The sequence below is a fragment of the Gopherus evgoodei genome, chromosome 4 (assembly GCF_007399415.2).
Source record: "Gopherus evgoodei ecotype Sinaloan lineage chromosome 4, rGopEvg1_v1.p, whole genome shotgun sequence".
In the NCBI taxonomy this organism is placed as follows: domain Eukaryota; kingdom Metazoa; phylum Chordata; order Testudines; family Testudinidae; genus Gopherus; species Gopherus evgoodei.
In genome coordinates this window covers 99,620,225-99,639,595 of record NC_044325.1, presented here as the reverse complement: position 1 = coordinate 99,639,595, position 19,371 = coordinate 99,620,225, and the positions used below count along the sequence as shown (strand labels likewise).

Sequence of the window (19,371 nt, the reverse complement as noted above, 5' to 3'; positions counted from 1 at the left end):
TCCACATCATTGGAACTTGGAAATGTAAGGAAACAAAGAAGTGGGACTGCTACACACTGAGGATGGGGTGGAGATTAAAAATAATCTGAGCATGGCCCAACACCTGAATGAATGCTTTATCTCAGTGTTAATAATGGTAATGAGGCGCTTAAGGATAGTGGCAGGGTGGCTAATGGGAATAAGGATATAAATGTAAAAATTACAACATATGAGGTGAAATCAAACTCAAACAGTTTAATGGGACCAAATTGGGGGGGGCCTGGATAATTTCCATCCAAGAATATTAATGGAACCGGCGCATAAAATTGCAAGCCCAATAGCAAGGATTTTTAATGACTCCATTAACTCAGGTCATACCCTATGAATGGAAAACTGCTAATATAGTACCTATTTTTAAGAAAGGGGAAAAAAGTGATCTGGGAAACTACTGGCCTGTTTGTTTGACTGCAACTGTATAGAAGGTCTTGGAACAAATTTTGAAAGAAAAAGTACTTAAGGACATGGAGGTAAATGGTAATTGGGAGAAAGTACAACATGGTTTTATGAAATGTAGATCATGCCAGACCAACCTGATCTCTTTCTTTGAGAAGATAACTGATTTTTTCGACAAAGGAAAATTGCCGTAGATCTAATCTACTTGGATATCAATAAGGCATTTGATACAGTTCCGCATGGGAAATTATTAGTTAAATTGGAGAAGATGGGGATTAATATGAGAACTGAAAGGGGGATAAGGAACTGGTCAAAGGGGTAACTACAACGGGTCATACCAAAAAGTGAATTGTCAGGCTGGAAGGAGGTTACTAGTGGAGTTCCTCAGGGATCAGTCTTGGGACCAGTCTTATTTAACATTTTCATTCATAACCTTGACACACAAAGTGGGAATGTTCTAATAAAACTTGCAGATGGTACAAGTTGGGAGGAGGAGGACCAAAGTCTCATATAAGAAGATCTGGAAGACCTGGAAAACTGAAATAATATAAATGGGATGAAATTTAATAGTGCAAAGTGCAACGTCATACACTTAGGGACTAATAATGAGAATTTTTGCTATAAACTGGGGATGTATCAGCTGGAAGTGCCAGGAGGCGAAAGACCTAGGTTTATTGGTTGATCACAGGATGATTGTGAGCCACCAATGTGATGCAGCCATGAAAAAGGCTAATGCGATGCTAGGATGCATCAGGCGAGATATGTCAAGTAGAGCTCAGGAAGTGTTAAACAAGGCACTGGTGAGATCTCATCTGGAATACTGTGTACAGTTCTGATCTCCCATGTTTAAGAAAGATGAATTCAAACTGGAACAGATGCAGAGAAGGGCTACTAGGACTTTCAGCACAGGCCAGCTTGTCCTTCACCTCTTCACTCAAGCCCCAGGTGTAACTGGGCCACCTCATTCCATTCCACATCTGTCTCCAGTCATCAAAAGCGAGCAGGATATTGGATGGTGGATCCCTGCCCTTGCCAAAATTTCTGTAGTGCTGCTTCCTAGGTACAGACTTAATTAGAATTAAATTAAATTAATAGAAACTGCTTGCAAAAGAGCACCCCATTTGGTCAGAACTGGGTTGCTCTGCTCCAAGAGGGGCAAAGCCTAGTCCACTGCTTCTCCTGTCTCACCACCAGTTCCACTTTTGCCTCATCCATTGAATGTGTGCAAGGATAAAGTAAGAAAAGCAAATGGCACTGATTCAAAAATCCCCTCAATTTCTGGCATTTGCCATCAGAGTGCTCCTCCCAGTAGGGGGACTGCAGGACCCTGCTTGGATGAGAGAGGCCTTCCCTGAGAGCAAGCAAGTAATTCTTGGAGGGACCACACTTCTGCTGCAGGCTAAGCCACTTGGGTATGCAATGCTAGATTGTCAGTCTGGAGCAGGTTAACTTGTTCCTGTGGGTCTAATGCCACACTGGGACCGATGGGTAGTGACAAGCCCATCTCCTCCGTTCCAGTACTGCGAGGAGCTGGGACCCAAACTAACTAGTGGTCAGAGCAGGCGTCAGGAGGCAAGCCAAGTGTCAGAGCCAGATTCAGAGTCAGAAGTTAGTAGCCAGAAGATGAGATGAGGTCAGAGCTGGAACTGATAGCCAATTGTTAGAAAAGGAGTGTAGGAACAGCAGCCAGAAAAAAGACAAGGATCAGGCATGGAGCAAGGCAGAAACAGAGGGTAAATGCAGGAACAGAACTGGAGCAGAGCAGGAACTGGGAATGGGTTGGATGCATATCTCAGGGGAAGGGTGAGAGCGGGATCTGACCTGGCAGCAGCATACATTCTTCTTGGTTGCTTGGACAGCCCACCCTGGTCACTTCTGGGCTTACGTAATGGGCATGAGCCAATTGGGCATTCTGATAGGACTTCCTGTGGGGGTCTGACCTTCCAGGATTTATGAGGTGGTGTTTCATCTGTCTCTCTTTGTGGAGATGAGGGAGTGTCAGGCCTCAGGGTCCCCACCATCCCAGGTTCTAGACCCACTGAAACTGAGAACCTGCACCCTCAGGTCTTTACAGATAGACCCCTATGTTAGAATCCACTGGTAGGAGCTCCCTAGCATCAATGTATTGAAGTCCTCTTTGAATATTAGCTCACAGATGAATTTCAAAGTGAACCCCTATTTTGAGAGGTACTTCCAGATTCCCACTGGAACTGATATAGTAAAGAATTTAAAATGAATTGTGGTGCTCTGAAATCAGAGATCAAGAACAAATCTTTAAATGAATGGGGGTGGGGGAAGGAGTATAAAGAGAGAATTTTTCTCTTTCACTGATCAGCACCTGTAAACTCCATGCAAGAATGTGAACACCAAGAGTCAAAAAGAAATCTAAAACAGAATGAGAAGTCTAAATAACTTAGATATGTTCAGTGTAGAAGTGACCTGAAGTAAAGATTAGACCGAACATGAAGAACTGTTGACTGTTAGCTGAAGACTTTGAAGTTTGAAGATGTGGAACTTAGAGTGACTATTTTTAGAGTCCATAATGCATCTGCTACTGTGAATCTTTTGTTTCTGTTTTGCCAATGCAAGTTGACTGTTAATGGATTAAAAGTATTCTGTTTAGAAGAAAAACTTAAAAGGACGTATCAGTAGATTAAAGGAAATTTTAATAACACTGATGCCTTCTCTGAATTGAAGCCTGTTTTACTGCCTGGTACAATTACTTGAACATCTTGGTTTATTCCATTGATGTAGTCCCCCCATACTATTTCACAGAAACATTTTTATGTTCTCTTTGAATAAATTGATGCATTATTTTTGTACTAAAGGGTTTAAAGACAAAAGAAACATTTCATTATGACTTTTTGCAATAACTATGTCTGACTTTCCTTTAAGAAGCATGAATAAATGCTTATTTCATAAACAAGTTGACATTTGCTAATTTCACTGTATTTCTGACATGCTGTTTTGTTTTTATTTTTGTAGAGAAGGTATGGATACAGATAAAGATGACCAACACGGAAGGTACTGTTACACTATTACTAAAATGTGCATTCCAAGAGATCTAATTAGAGTCTAGATCCTTATGGGTGAACTCTTTCATTTGTGTGGCATATCACTGAAGTCACAGGGGCTGGGCTCCATGTGGGTCTGAGAATTTGCAGGATCAGGGCTTAATGTTAAAGCTAGAATAGAAAGTAACATGAAACTTGCCGTGAAAACCTACTGTAAATAAAAATTCTTTCTAAACTCAGTTTAACTCAGGTATGACCCCCAAAAATATTGTTATAACTAAAGACCAACAGCTACTTAGTGTATACAAAAGGAATTATTAGAAAATTATGTAGAAAATAATGGCAATAAATCTGTGACTTTGTAATTTAACTTCTTCCTCATCAGGTTGGAATATACGGACCAACAAGGCAGAATAAAAAATGCAAGGTAAACTATTTTATTTCTTAACTAACTTACTGAAAAAAGATGATATTCTAGTTTTCCTGTCATGTTAGGGACCTCGTGCACCAAAGTAAAAGCTTATGTTTGGGTTTTTTCTGTTTGGCTTTTCCATCTGTCTTAAGTTTTGAAGATTTGTTCTTTTATGAACTGCATGCAATTTTGTTAAAATACTTATATGGTATATTTTTATTGGAAATATGTAGTTAAAAAGCAATTCCCCTTAACATTAAATAGAAATAGCATGGCTTACTCCATTTACACTGAACCAAAAGCATTGCATGCTATAAGTGTTATAGCATTACCAGGCTGTAAAGTGCTACAGTACATGTAGCACAATTGGAGGATTGGGCCTAGACAAATTGGAGGATTGGGCCAAAAGAAATCTGATGAGGTTCAACAAGGACAAGTGCAGAGTCCTGCACTTACGAAAGAAGAATCCCATGCACTGCTACAGGCTGAGGACTGGCTAAGCAGCAGTTCTGCAGAAAAGGACCTGGAGATTACAGTGGACGAGAAGCTGGATATGAGTCAGCAGTGTGCCCTTGTTGCCAAGAAGGCCAGTGGCATATTGGGCTGTATTAGTAGGAGCATTGCCAGCAGATCGAGGAAAGTGATTATTCCCCTCTATTTGACACTGGTGAGGCCCACCTGGAGTATTGTGTCCAGTTTTGGTCCCCCCACTACGGAAGGGATGTGGACAAATTGGAGAGAGCCCTGCAGAGGGCAACAAAAATGATTAGGGGCCTGGGGCACATGACTTATGAGAAGAAGCTGAGGGAACTGAAGTTATTTAGTCTGAAGAAGAGAAAAGTGAGGGGGGATTTGATAGCAGCCTTCAACTACCTGAAGGGGGGTTCTAAAAAGGATGGAGCTAGGCTGTTCTCAGTGGTGGCAGATGACAGAACAAGAAACAGTGGTCTCAAGTTGCAGTGGGGGAGGTCTAGATTGACTATTAGGAAATGCTATTTCACTAGGAGGGTGGTGAATCACTGAAATGGGTTACCTAGGGAGGTGGTGGAATCTCTATCCTTAGAGGTTTTTAAGGCCCGGCTTGAGAAAGCCCTGGCTGGGATGATTTAGTTGGTGTTGGTCCTGCTTTGAGCAGGGGATTGAACTAGATGACCTCCTGAGGTCTCTTCCAACCCTAATATTCTATGATTCTATCATTCTATGTAATATATACAGAACAAACAAAAAGGCCACTTTGAATTTGAACATACAATGTCAAAATGATATGATACTCCTCACAGTTTTTCTAACCAATAGGAAAAGCCCAGTTTAAATCTGTTTTCCAAAATATTTTTAACAGTAATTTATCGGATGAAATAGGAAACTGATTTACATAAAGCACATGCTTCAGTACAGAATTTGAATATTATAGTGATTTATAATATTTACACTTTTAATGCTGTTCTTTGGCATAAATTGTTATCCAGTTCTGTACACACTGGTACTTAATGCATCTATGATCTTGAGCTTGATTTTTACATAATTCCTGTAGTACCTCAGTAGATGTGCTCAGATACCAAGGCAGCAGTATAAAAACCTGAAGATAGATAGAACCTGCTTATCAGATAATTTCAGTATTTATTGTAAATAAGGTAGCATTCAGAGCTGCCTGTGATATGAGTATCCGATGCTAAATTAGGGTCCCATCCTGCCACCTTTATTCCCATGAATAACCCTTATTCACACAAGTAATTAACTTTTAATATTCACTTCAGTGGGACTACTTTTGTGTGTGTGGCCTTATGAATAAGGGGTGCAGGCTGGGCCTTGTAGTCTACTACTTTAAAATCAGTTGTTCTTAATTTTTTCTGACCATTTGAAACTTCATTACGCTATTAAATCTTATTTTTTTGTTATTGCTTAGAGAGGCTCATAGCCAGATTGAAAAAAGACGTCGAGATAAAATGAACAGTTTTATTGATGAATTGGCATCTTTGGTACCAACGTGCAATGCTATGTCCCGAAAGCTAGATAAACTTACTGTACTGAGAATGGCTGTTCAGCATATGAAAACATTACGAGGTGAGTTAAAAAAATCCTTATCTTTCTTCTTCATTGAGCTATGAGGTGTGTTCTGGTCTAGAGCTTATGAACTGAGAACATGGTTCATATGTGTTAGCATGGACAACACTGTTCCTTCTGCAGAATCACTTATTTGTATTGGATTACTCATGCTCTTGTCAGACATAATCTCTGTGAAGGATGATAGAGTAGTAGAATCCTGGCACAAATTGACTCTGCTTTGACAGCATTCATTTAAATCAGCTTTGAGACCAAAAGCAGTCGGAAATTGGCTTCCTAATTAATGCAATGTAATATTGCAGTTAAACAATGTGGAAGACAGGCAACATAAAGGCATGTTTTCTACAGGAAAGGTAACTCACCCATGTGCATAATGCATAGTGTAGGGAGGAAAAATCCACCCCAAAAACCCAGGATCAGTGTACAGAAGAGTATCATCTATAATGATGCGTCTCAAAGCTGGTCTGCTGCTTGTTCAGGGAAAGCCCCTGGTGGTCTGGGCCAGTTTGTTTACCTGCTGCATCCACAAGTTGGGCCGATCGCAGCTCCCATTGGCCACGGTTCTCCGCTCTAGGCCAATGTGGGCTTCAGGAAGTGGCACAGGCCAAGGGATGTGCTGGCCACCCTTCCCGCAGCCCCCATTGGCCTGGAGCGGCGAACCACAGCCAGTGGGAGCCGCGATTGGCCGAATCTGCGGATGCAGCAAGTAAACAAACCGGCCTGGACCGCCAGGGGCTTTCCCTGCACAAGCAGAGGCCTGACTTTGAGAAGCACTGATCTGTAAGATGGTTTACTGCCATTTCCTGCTCTTTCATATCACAGAAATGGGCTGCTAGGATCTCTGGATCCATTTAATCATAGATCCAGTAGATCCTCACTCAGGTCAGCCCATTCCTGTTTATGCAGGCCGGCACAGAGACCCCTCTGTGACACATAGACTGTGCCCTCCAGAACTTAATTTGTTGCTGAAGCTCTTATGGCAGCTTTCTGCACCTGGGTGAATTTCACCTGTAATGTATATTTTATTATATAGATTTAACCAGAAAAAACAGGACTACAAAATGCTGCAAGTATGAAATATTAAGGTTAAGGTTTCTGTAGGAGCATTACCTTTTGAATTTTGAGATTTGTGCAGTTAACTTTTTAACTGTAGTTTTATCAAAAACAAGTATTTAACATTTAACATCTCTGTTTTGTTAAAAACACAAAACAAAACAAACAAAAAAAACCTCCAAAGACCAGGAGAGAGGGAGAAGAAAAAATAAATGCTAAAGTTCTGTAAAATGGAAACCATATACAACTAACGAACTTTTCAGTGGAATAGGTTCCTCAAACCACCCCAAGGTAACTGTCGATGTTAATGTATTTACTGAACAGTATGGTCATGTAAAGTACTACAAATAAGAACGACTCACTAGAAATTTAGCACTATATGCACAAAAACAATTTATAGATGATTTTTTATTTTGAAAAACTAATTTGAAGACAGTTCCTCAGAGATGTCTAGCTACATGATTAACTGTTTAAGTTATTCATGCACAAGATCTAGATAATTTTTAATCAGGAAAGCACATATTAATTCAGTGCTGTGCTAACTCGGACAGCTGACCAGCTCTTTTGGCCAAACTTTCAAAGAAATAGTAATTTAGTTGAGATTGTATGGATATCTTTAACCCAAAAGAACAATTTTGGAGATAATTAATGGCAGCTCAAAACAAGGTTACATAGAGACTTTCATAACAGAACCCTAATTATAGCATTCGCTGTCTATTTTTATTAATTTACAAGATTGGCCATCTTTTCTCTGAGGATGGGGAGAAAAACAGTCTTTTGGCACTTAAGTATTGTATATAAACAGTTAGTATGGGTTTTACCGCAGAAATGATACAGAGTGAAACTAAGTTAATGAAAATATATCTATTTATAGATATAGATATAGATAAATAGCTGAAATCTATATTTATATATATCTACAGTTATATAGTACCGTAACTATGCAGGTTACTTTCATAAGAATTGGATTGAGATCACCAATTCATTTCACATAGGCCACTGAGTAGCCATCAGATAATAATGACTTTCAGCCACTGTTGACTAGAGTCTACATGCAAGAAATTATTTAAAGATGGAAAACATCAGTCCCTTTAGTAATGTCACAGTTTTTGTTCTGCTGTGGAGCGCACACTTGGACAGGGCACAGCACAACATTTGGAAAACATGTTTGCATGAAGGCGAATATTCTTATTCCTTAAAGCAGCAGATCTCAAACTGTGGATCAGGACCCCAAAGTGGGTTGCTTCCCCATTTTAATGGGGTCGCCAGGGCTGGCTTAGACTTGCTGAGACCTGTGACCAAAGCCCGAGCCCCACTACCCACGGCCGAAGCTGAAGCCCAAGTCCAAGTGCCTGGGGCCAAAACCGAAGCCTAGTGGCTTCAGCCCTGGGCAACGGGGATCAGGTTACAGGCCCCCTTCCTGGAGCTGAAGCCCTTGGGTTTCAGCTTTGCCTCTTTCCCCCACCTCTCTCCGCCCTGCCCCCCAAACTGGGGCAGCCAGGCTCGGGCAAGCTCAGCCCCCACTCCTGGGGTTGTGTAGTAATTTTTGTTGTCAGAAGGGGGTCACGGTACACTGAAGTTTGAGAACCCCTGCCTTAAAGAGTTATTAATGTTTGGAATTACTGCCTGTTCTTGTCTTCAGTGTGTACTTCCCAGCCAGTGTTCGTTCTTTCCTGAGTTGTCTTCAGCTGGGTTCCGCTTGTGTAAAGGATACTTGCAATTAGAACACAGCTGGGAAAAAAAACATGGTAGGGAGCATCAAAAGGCATGGAAGAAAAAGTGTTTGTAATCAAGAGTATATTTATATATAATAAATGGATGTATATTAAGTTTATTTACATGCGGTAGTCACTCTTCTTTTTTCTTAAAGGTGCCACAAACCCATATACAGAAGCAAACTACAAACCTGCTTTTCTGTCAGATGATGAATTAAAACATCTTATTCTCAGGGTATGTTTCAACTTAAAAATGCTAAATTTAAAACTTTTTGGTTGTAAAATATTTATGAATTTAATTCTCATGAAGGGAAAGACCCCAATAATTATGTCTTTAGCCAGACCCATGGTGCAACTTGAGACAGATAGTCTTGATTTTCAAAGATGATGAACTCCTTCAACTCCACTTTGAAGTCAGTGGAACTTGAGAGGATGCTCAACACCTGAAAGTCAAGCCACAGGTATCAAGCTGGGCACCTAAAAATCAAGGGACCAAAAAATAAGTGACCAGTTCAAAATATTTTCATATAAAAGCACTTTGACATAAAAGCACTTTACCATCCAGTCATTAGGATTTTCAGTTGTTGGGTTAATTAAGTTAGAAGTAAATAAATGAACACCATTGTTTTCAGATCTTTTCTTATTGGCTCATGGCCCTGATCATTTGATACAATTTTCAGTGTATAATCAGTTGATGCATAAAAGTCATAACTAAGATCAGTGAGGAAACAACATCATAGGTGTATTTAAACTGATTGTAAAAATAAAATCTATGTACTTTATTAGCACTATAAAAGCATAAGCTATAGCCTTTTTGTTCCAATACTTAAGCAAAGACTTAAAAATTGATTTAATAGGCTTTCAGTGCTTCACAAATCTCATTTAAATGACCAACTAGAGTATATGCAGGATTGAGTTATTTAAATGGTTCTGTGATTTATATGAATTTACAAAGTTAGGGCCTGTTCCCCACAAATGCTCATGTACATGAGGCCCCTTGAATTAAGTGGAATTACTCACATGCATAGAAATGTCTGCAAGATCCGGGCCATACTTAGTTTCCAAAAGAAGTCAAATGAATTTAAAATGAAATAAACATAGGTCAAACACAAGAAGATTAGTTATTGATTTTTTTTAAATTAAGGAATTGCTTAGTGTACAACTATAATATTACATGAGAAGATGTGAGCTTTTACTACTACTGAAATTGTCTCTAAATTCTTGTCATTATTAAGGAAAGTAGTGCCAAAAAATCTAGTGCAAAAAGATTTTTAAGCTTTTATCATAATGTCATACTTTGCTAATTCAATTATTTCTATAGATGTAACTATATTAATGTTAATATAGAAATCCTACTGTGTAACAAAGGTACCTAAATGCTTAAAAAATGTAATTGTCTTTTTAAAATAATACAAATATCTTTCGTAATTAGGCAGCAGATGGATTTCTGTTTGTTGTGGGCTGTGACAGAGGGAAGATATTGTTTGTTTCAGAATCTGTCTTCAAGATCCTCAACTATAGTCAGGTATTGTTCTGTACCTTTGGAACTAATAATGGACAGGCCTCAAGAGATTGAAAGGTTTTGTTTGGATACACATCTAAAATTTGGAGTGTTCATCTGAAATGTCTATGTTTGAGTCTAGAATTATCCCAGAAACACTCTAACTTGCAAGATTTACAACATTTTCTGGTTTTTGCTGGATTGGAAAAAAACTTCTTTTGGTAATACTGCTTCTGGTTTCAGCTGCACCAGGAAGTGCAGAGGAATATTTACTCTACTTCACCACTTACAAAACTATTGGGTTTTTTTTGTTTCGCCTCTAAAAAGGCTTGGGATAACGTTATCAAAAGTGCCTAAGTGACTTGGGCTCTTAGGTAAATTTTGAAAGTGGTACCTAGGCTCTTACGTCAGTTGGACACTTTTGAAAATTTTACTCTTGTTCTGGAAAATGTTTCCATTTAGTTCCTGTTTTATCTAACTTGATTGCCCTTCCCCTTTTGTTAATTAAGTAAAGTCACATAACGTTTGTACTGAGAGTCAACTTTTGCTGTCAGGCAACAGGAACCCTCTGTGTAAACAATGTTGCATTTAAATCAGTTTACCAACGAATCAAAATGCATTTGAGTTGATAGTAGCTGGATATGGGGGGAAATGCCAGTATTATATGAGTAGATGTTCTCGGGACCAGTGTAAGGGATAATGATTTAAATATGGGTGAGATTTGACAAGATGAGGAGTCTGAGCAAAGTAGAAATTACTGTTTTGCTACCATCTAACAGGTCAAGCTATATTGAAAAATAATCAGAATAATCATACCAAAGTCAGGTTTAATGTACACTTAACACAAGGCTTGACTTTTACCAAACCTCTTGTTATGATACTACCATATCCTTAATTTTCTGTACCCTCTTCTCCATCATTAAAATTCTAAGAACTTCAAAACTAAATTAAAAAATATATTCTTTTGGCCAGCCTTTCATTCAGGGTACATATTTTAAAAGCTTTGGGAGACATGATTATGTTTTAGTTGTGATTTTACAATGAATATTTGATATATAATTGAGAATAAACCTTTCCATGGGGGGAAAAAGAGGCCCAAACTTTGACTGTAATAGACTGAACAGGCTGTCATTGTAGACTGACATACTAAGTGACTCTTTAAAATGTAAGCAATATTTCCTAAATTTTAACACATATGTTTATTTTTAATTTCTGATTTAATATTCCATATCTACAGAATGATCTGATTGGTCAGAGTTTGTTTGACTACCTTCATCCTAAGGATATTGCGAAAGTTAAGGAGCAGCTCTCTTCTTCTGATACTGCACCACGAGAAAGGCTCATAGATGCAAAAAGTGAGTGTTTATTTCTTTCCTTGAAATGTTTGTGCATCTTAAACTTATGTATTTTTATCATCTTTTTTTTAATACCAGGTACATCAATTAAATGCTGGTTAATACTGTTCACTTCCATAATGCCTTCCAATTAAGGATCTCAAACTATTAACATTTACAAGTACTAATGAATTAATTTGTACAAATGGATTAATGAATATTTTCTCCATTTTACAAATGGAGAGACTGAGTTAAAGAGAGGGGTCAAGTGTCTTGCATAAGGTCATACAAGAAGTATTTTTAGTAGAGCCAGGAATAGAATCTAGATCTCCAGACTTCCTTTCCTGTTGTTTTAACTACAAGACCATTCTTCTGCAAGCATTGCAACAAAATGGGAAATGACTGCCTAGGAAGGAGTACTGTAGAAAGGGATCTCGAGGTCATAGTGGATCACAAGCTAAATATGAGTCAACAATGTAACACTGTTGCAAAAAAAAGCAAACATAATTCTGGAATGTATTAGCAGGAGTATTGTAAGCAAGACACAAGAAGTAATTCTTCTGCTCCACTCCACGCTGATTAGGCCTCAACTGGAGTATTGTGTCCAGTTCTGGGCACCACATTTCAGGAAAGATGTGGACAAACTGGAGAAAATCCAGAGAAGAGCACCAAAATTGATTAAAGGTCTAGACAAACATGACCTATGAGGGAAGATTGAAAAAATTGGGTTTGTTTTGTCTGGAGAAGAGAAGACTTAGAAGGGACATGATAACAGTTTTCAAGTACATAAAAGGTCATTACAAAGAGGAGGGAGAAAAATTGTTCTCCTTAACTTCTGAGGATAGGACAAGAAGCAATGGGCTTATATTGCAGCAAGGGTGATTTAGATTGGACATTAGGAAAAACTTCCAGACTGTCATGGTGATTAAGCACTCGAATAAATTGCCTTCAGAGGTTATAGAATCTCCGTCATTGGAGATTTGTAAGAGCAGATTAGACAAACACCTTTGAGTGATGGTCTAGATAATACTTAGTCCTGCCATGAGTGCAGGGGACTGGACTATATGACCTCTTGAGGTCCCTTCCAGTCCTACAATTCTATGATTCTATGATGCAGGTCATTATTAATCTTTGTGACAGACCTCTCAAAGGGTTTGTGGGGGGGATGTGGTGATTGGGAAACTGTTAGCATCAATCCTCATTAAAACAGATCTTGCTGTCAGTATGATCTTGATGATATTGAGCCTAAGATTTTCCTTTTCTTAATCTATTCACATTATCTGTTAGGTACAGGAGCCTTTAACCAACTTGTTCGTGGTCTAAATGCTAGCTTAAAATGTAGCATCGAATAACTGCCCAGAAAAGGAGATAAATGCATATTCAAGGAAACAAATTCATTGTCACTAAGGCCTTGTTTTTGCTAAGAAAAACAATGTGTTTTTACCACATGTTGGTAAACTTCAGTTAACTAACATGAGGTAAAATCCTAAAGAAGACAAGGCAGTCTGTAGTTATCACGTGAGTTAGCAGGTCTAGTTGAACACTATGTTAGAAACTAGAGTTCACTTGAACTTGCCAACTCATGTAAAAACTGCCAACTATATTGTCTTTACTAGGATTTTATCTCTTGTTAGTTAACTGGAAGTAAGAACACACCCTTCGTCCTACTGAAGAAGCACCCGGTGTATGAGGCTGGGGTGATGTAATTAAACAGTGTGGATGACTTATTTGTTCCTTGTTGACTGGAAGCCCTTTTTAAGGGGGAATGTATTCTGGAGTAATCCTGAAACAATTCTGTGGCAGGGAGTAAGGAATGTTTCAAAGTTTCTGTATCTTTTTTAAAGGACTTGTGACTTTTGGAGTGACTTGTTTCTTGGGAAGAGAAAGAAACTGATAATATAAATAACATATATCCAACGTAGATAGTATAGTCAGATAATATATGAGTTTTATACAGTGAAAGGTACCTGAATTTGGTGGTAGTAGTGAACTTTGTGATTGGCCATATTGCTGTAAAAAACAGTGAGTTAGGAAGCTACTACTAACCCTGGCTGTCATCTATTGTAGATTGGAAATCCTTGTAATGGAAGAATGGCAGGAAGCTGCAGCTTCTTGCACTTGGCAGAGTAGTGTGAACTTTGACCCTAGGCCTATGGCTTTTTGGGATAAGTAGTTTGATAACCAGGTTACCATTTTGTTTTAAAATGTTGTGATCTGGTTAACTTTTAAGAAAGTTGTTTTATTAAGCAAATTTTCCTATTTAAAGTGGTGATCTAATCTCTTGGCAACATATGCAAGTTCATTAGGGTGGTTTCTGAGGATGGGAAATAAATAGGGATCCCTTGTGTGCAAATTATCTTTGTGTATTCAGTTGTGGTGCTTTGCACACACAAAATTGCAGCTGTAAATTTAGAAGCCACTTATGAAAATTTAACCAAGTAAGTCTATGTTCCTCGCAAGCACATGTATAAATAACTTCTGTGGTTGCAGGATCAAGGCCAATTATTTTTGTGAGGCACAAAGATATTCATATGCTTAAATGTTTGGAGGAACATGCTGATCCATTGAAAGTATCATATAGCCTGAGTATTGAGAGAGAGAGAGATTTTGAAATCATTTAAATGTATCTTTACTGTGTACATCATATACCACTTTAATGCCACATTTATATATAAAAACATGAGAAAGTATGAGCTCATAATTTGCTTTTTTTGTGACGTGTCAAGTTTCCAAATTCCTGGGGTAGCCACTAACAGTAACCTGGGATTAACAGTATACACTGGAAGACATTTGAACACCATATATACTGTTAACATCTCACATTATCAGGATCTTGGCTCATGCATTATTTTGAAGTCTGGCTGCCAGGAACTCTAAGGGCCAGATTCAGCCTTGGTGTAAGCAGACACAACTCCAGTGACATTAATAGAGTTATGCTTGCACCAAGTTCTCAAATAAGGAATCCCAAATGCCATACATATCTTGTAAGTTTACCACAGGCCCTATTAATGATTTGTAGTGTCTGGGCCAACTGCACAGTTATAGAGTTCTAAGGAATCACAAAATCTATTGCCAAGACAATGTAGGTTTTTACAATTCTCTGACTTTCATATTTGGGACCCCTTAATTCTAGGTTGGTGTTCCTACACCCAGTGTGGCCAACCAGGTTGGTTGGTTGGTTATTTATTTATTTATGCTGTCTGCTTGGCTGGTTAACACATCTTTTAAAAAATAAGAAACATACAGCAACAAAATAGCCCTTCTTAACTTCTAAAGGAGCAAGAAATATTTGTGTCATCTCTATGTGAATCCTAGCAACTCAGCATTGGATATAATCTGATCATTAAAAATCAATTTGAGATGCCATGAAATTTTCTGAGCACATTACTCTCCCCTCAAAGACATTACTAAAATAACTGGAGAGTTGAGAATGTAGTTTAATTAATTTTAGTAAAGACAACGTTTACTGAGTTGAATTTTTTGTTTCATGCAGCTGGACTTCCAGTTAAAACAGATATAACACCTGGGCCATCAAGACTTTGTTCTGGAGCAAGACGTTCCTTCTTTTGTAGGATGAAATGCAACAGACCTTCAGTGAAAGTAGAAGACAAGGATTTTCCTTCCACCTGCTCAAAGAAAAAAGGTAATGTTTGTACATTTTATCAAATATAATGGTCGTTTTAGTTATTTTCTCTATACTGTTGCTATATGAAATACCTCCCAGAGCAACAAGAGTAACTGTTAGATTAAAAACAAAACAACCTTCAGTTAATTATAAAGAATTTCTGAATAGAGCTGCTCTGTGTTTAGTGCAGTCATCACTGTTGCGACTGTGTAAAGGTTTGTCTGTTACTTTCATGTTCTCTTTGTAGCTCCCTAAAAGTAGGTATCCTAAAGTTATGTGTGCTGAAAAAGAATTTTTTTTAGTGGATAAGGCAAAATTCTGCTCTCTGAAGCATGCATGGCTTTAGTTGAAATCGATGGTAGTGTGTGCAATTACTTGGGGGTCTGAATTTAATTGTAAGCCCTAAGCTTCAAAGTTAATGGTTCTTAAGTACCTAGGGAATAGATTCACAAAGGTACTTGCGTGCCTAGTTGTCTCTTTGGATGCCTAAATCCAACATTTAGGCACCACTGACATTCTCGAAACCACTATTCAGCAGCTGCCTAACACTGTAGGCATCTAAAGTCCCCATGGCAACCCAAGTTTCCTGTGATAGGCATATTCAAAGCTGCCTGAGTCTTGATGCTGCCCAACAGCTAACAGGCTGGTTAGAGTCCTCACTTATCCCTAAACCTCAGGGGCATTGTCAAAGTAAGTGTTGCCCTGGACAGCATCCTAGTAGGGCCCAAACCAGTAAGCATGCTCAGGTTCACACATACTTTCCTTGGATAAGGTCATGGAATGGGCCAATGGCAAAAGCAGAAGTAGAACCCATATGTTCTGTTACTCTGTCTCATGCACTGATGATTTTGCCTCAGTGTGAATGTGATCTCCAGCCAAATGCATCATGCGAAAATATTCAGTATACCTGTCTTCAATTAATATTAGGGCTGGCATCATAATAGGGCTGACGATTAATTGCAATTAACTCACTCAATTAACTCAAAAAAAGAATAGTGATAAAAAAATTGTGATTAATTGCAGTTTTAATTGCACTATTAAACAATAGAATACCAATTGAAATGTATTAAATCTTTTGGATGTTTTTCTACATTTTCATATATATTGTATTCTGTGTTGTAATTGAAATGAAAATGTATATTATTTTTATTACAAATATTTACACTGTAAAAATGATAAAATAAATTATCTTTTTCAATTCACCTCATACCAGTACTGTAGTGCAATCTCTTTGTCGTGAAAGTGCAACTTACAAATGTAGATTTTATTTTTTTTAGTTACATAACTCAAAAACAAAACCATGTAAAACTTCAGAGCCTACAAGTCCAGTCAATCCTACTTCTTGTTCAGCCAGTTGCTAAGACAAACAAGTTTGTTTACATTTACAGGAGATAATGCTGCCTTCTTCTTATTTACAATGTCACCAGAAAGTGAGAACAGGTATTTGCATGGCACTTTTGTAGCTGGCATTGCAAGGTATTTACATGCCAGATATGCAAAATATTAATATGCCCCTTCATGCTTCGACCACCATTCCAGGAGACATGCTTCCATGCTGATGACGCTCGTTAATTAATTTGTGACTGAACTCCTTGGGGGAGAATTGTATGTCCCCTGCTCTATTTTATCTGTATTCTGCCATATTTTCATGTTATAGCAGTCTCGGATGATGACCCAGTCAGCACATGTTGTTCGTTTTAAGAATGCTTTCATGGCAGATTTGACAAAACGCAAAGAAGGTACCAATGTGAGATTTCTAAAGATAGTTACAGCACTCGACCCAAGGTTTAAGAATCTGAACTGCCTTCCCAAATCTGAGAGGGATGAGGTGTGGAGCGTGCTTTCAGAAGTCTTAAAAGAGCAACACTCCGATGCGGAAACTACAGAACCCGAACCACCAAAAAAGAAAATCAACTTTCTGCTGGTGACATCTGACTCAGATAATGAAAATGAACATGCATCAGTCCGCACTGCTTTGGGATTCTTCTCGAGCAGAACCTGTCATCAGCATGGATGCATGTCCCCTGGAATGGTGGTTGAAGCATGAAGAGACATGAATCTTTAGAGCATCTGGCATGTAAGTATCTTGCAGTGCTGGCTGCAACAGTGCCATGAGAACGCATGTTCTCACTTTCAGATGACATTGTAAACAAGAAGTGGGCAGCATGTAAATATAACCAAACTTGTTTGTCTGAGCGATTGGCTGAACAAGAAGTAGGACTGAGTGGACTTGCAGGCTCTGAAGTTTTACATTGTTTTGTTTTTGAATGTAGTTTTTTTTTGTACATAATTCTACATTTGTAAGTTCAACTTTCATGATAAAGAGATTGCACTACAGTACTTGTATTAGGTGAATTGAAAAATACTATTTCTTTTGTTTTTTTATAAAGCGAGCACTGTACACTTTGTATTCTATGTTGTAATTGAAAACAATATATTTGAAAATGAAGAAAATATCAAAAAATATTTAAATAAATGGTATTCTATTATTGTTTAACAGTGCAATTAATCACGATTACTTTTTTAATCTCTTGACAGCCCTAATTAATATATTTTTAAAGATGTGACAATATTAAATTGTTCTGTTGGAAAAGATAACAGAAACTGTTTTCAATTAAAAACCTGTGTACAGAATGCCAGTATATATTCTGAAGGACATTTCCATGGTATTCTCTTTTAACTGAAATCTCTCTTCTGTTATTTTGTAACCTCTGGAAATTTAAAACTGAAATATTTTACTTTCAGATTATATTTTCCACCATACCTCTGCACACTGACTTGTTTTGTCCTATATGAGATAAGAATTATTAATGAAAAAGCTCATAGTGTAACTTCTTAAAATTGCAACTTCGTCATTTGTGGGAAAATGCAAAATTTATATTGACTGCAATTGTTGAACTATCGGACTGGGTTTCAATATTAGCAATGATATCAAAATGGTAAATTTCACACTAAACATTTGACTTGTCTCTAATATGCTGTGTGCATTGATATATACCTCTTCTACATTAGTTTCTGAGTATGCAGCAACTTAGTTTTCCAAGATAGAAGGAGAAGCACTGCAAGTTAGCAGATCTGATTGAGGGCCAAATTTATCTGAAGGCAATGCTGATGATGTTAACCTTTTCTTTTATAGCAGACCGCAAAAGCTTTTGCACGATTCATAGCACAGGATATTTAAAAAGCTGGCCGCCAACAAAAATGGGACTAGATGAAGACAATGAGCCAGATAATGAAGGCTGTAATTTAAGCTGTCTTGTTGCCATTGGACGGTTACATCCTCATGTAGTTCCTCAACCAGTCAATGGCGAGATCCGGGTTAAACCTACAGAATATGTGTCTCGACATGCAATAGATGGGAAGTTTGTTTTCGTAGATCAGAGGTAAGAATAAGTTTATAATTTTCTTGGTAACTGGAGTAATTGTATCATGCTACTTGCTACATATCCTTGTAAGATATTTGTTCACAAGAGAGCCATTATATCAGTATGAAAATAAAATTGTAAATCATCACTCTGCTGTTGTACTTCATAGATAGTACTAATCACAAACTACTTTCATGTAAAGATAGTTCTAATGGGATTGCATTATAAATTATTTATGCCCTCATATTATACACTACTGGCTCATTAACAAGTCTAACCAAAGCAAACTTATGTTGTACAGTTTAAAAAACAAAATAATACAAGGGCTGGGAACCTTGGTTGCCACAAAGATGAATAAAATCAAAGATGAATTCTGCTCTGCAGATGCTTGATAGAATTTTCTGTATGGAATGATCTAAGGAGATATACTATAATAATAGTTTATAAGTTAAAGCGTATGCTTAAAGTTAAGGATGTGCTTTAAAGTGCTCAGCTGAATTTGTGCCTTAATAGAGAATCTCTCATAAATGACTCTGGTATAGAGTTTAAAAGATGAATAATCTGAAAGTGTGAGAATCTTTGAAATGGAAGCTATCTGCAATACTTCAGCAAAAATCACATAAACTAGTGATGATAGCAGTATGGTCTGGTTTTATTCCTTCTTAGGTTTTGGTTTCAGTGACCTAACAATGTAAAACTATTGGTGCACAAGTTATTTCCTTGCTAATGAATGGTAGTAGTAATGCAAGGAGTATTGTATTTTGAATTCAGTTCTCTGTGTTGTAAGGAATATAAATTAGAGGACCATCTTGGAAGTTGCTGCACACTCTGGTCCTGATCCAGAAAAGAAGTTAAGCAC

At 37.8% G+C, this 19,371-nt stretch overlaps 1 protein-coding gene across 6 annotated transcripts in view; it reads left to right on the top strand.

The window, feature by feature from the left end:
• Window positions 1-19,371, top strand: part of ARNTL (aryl hydrocarbon receptor nuclear translocator like) — a 95,059-nt gene that overhangs the window by 50,813 nt on the left and 24,875 nt on the right. For all 6 annotated transcript variants that reach the window (XM_030560326.1, XM_030560331.1, XM_030560329.1 and 3 more), the window contains 8 exons: window positions 3,418-3,456; window positions 3,832-3,873; window positions 5,762-5,919; window positions 8,843-8,922; window positions 10,120-10,212; window positions 11,426-11,543; window positions 15,016-15,165; window positions 18,284-18,530. In XM_030560326.1, the coding sequence (XP_030416186.1) occupies window positions 3,418-3,456; window positions 3,832-3,873; window positions 5,762-5,919; window positions 8,843-8,922; window positions 10,120-10,212; window positions 11,426-11,543; window positions 15,016-15,165; window positions 18,284-18,530 (927 nt within the window). The remainder of the gene's footprint in view (window positions 1-3,417; window positions 3,457-3,831; window positions 3,874-5,761; window positions 5,920-8,842; window positions 8,923-10,119; window positions 10,213-11,425; window positions 11,544-15,015; window positions 15,166-18,283; window positions 18,531-19,371) is intronic.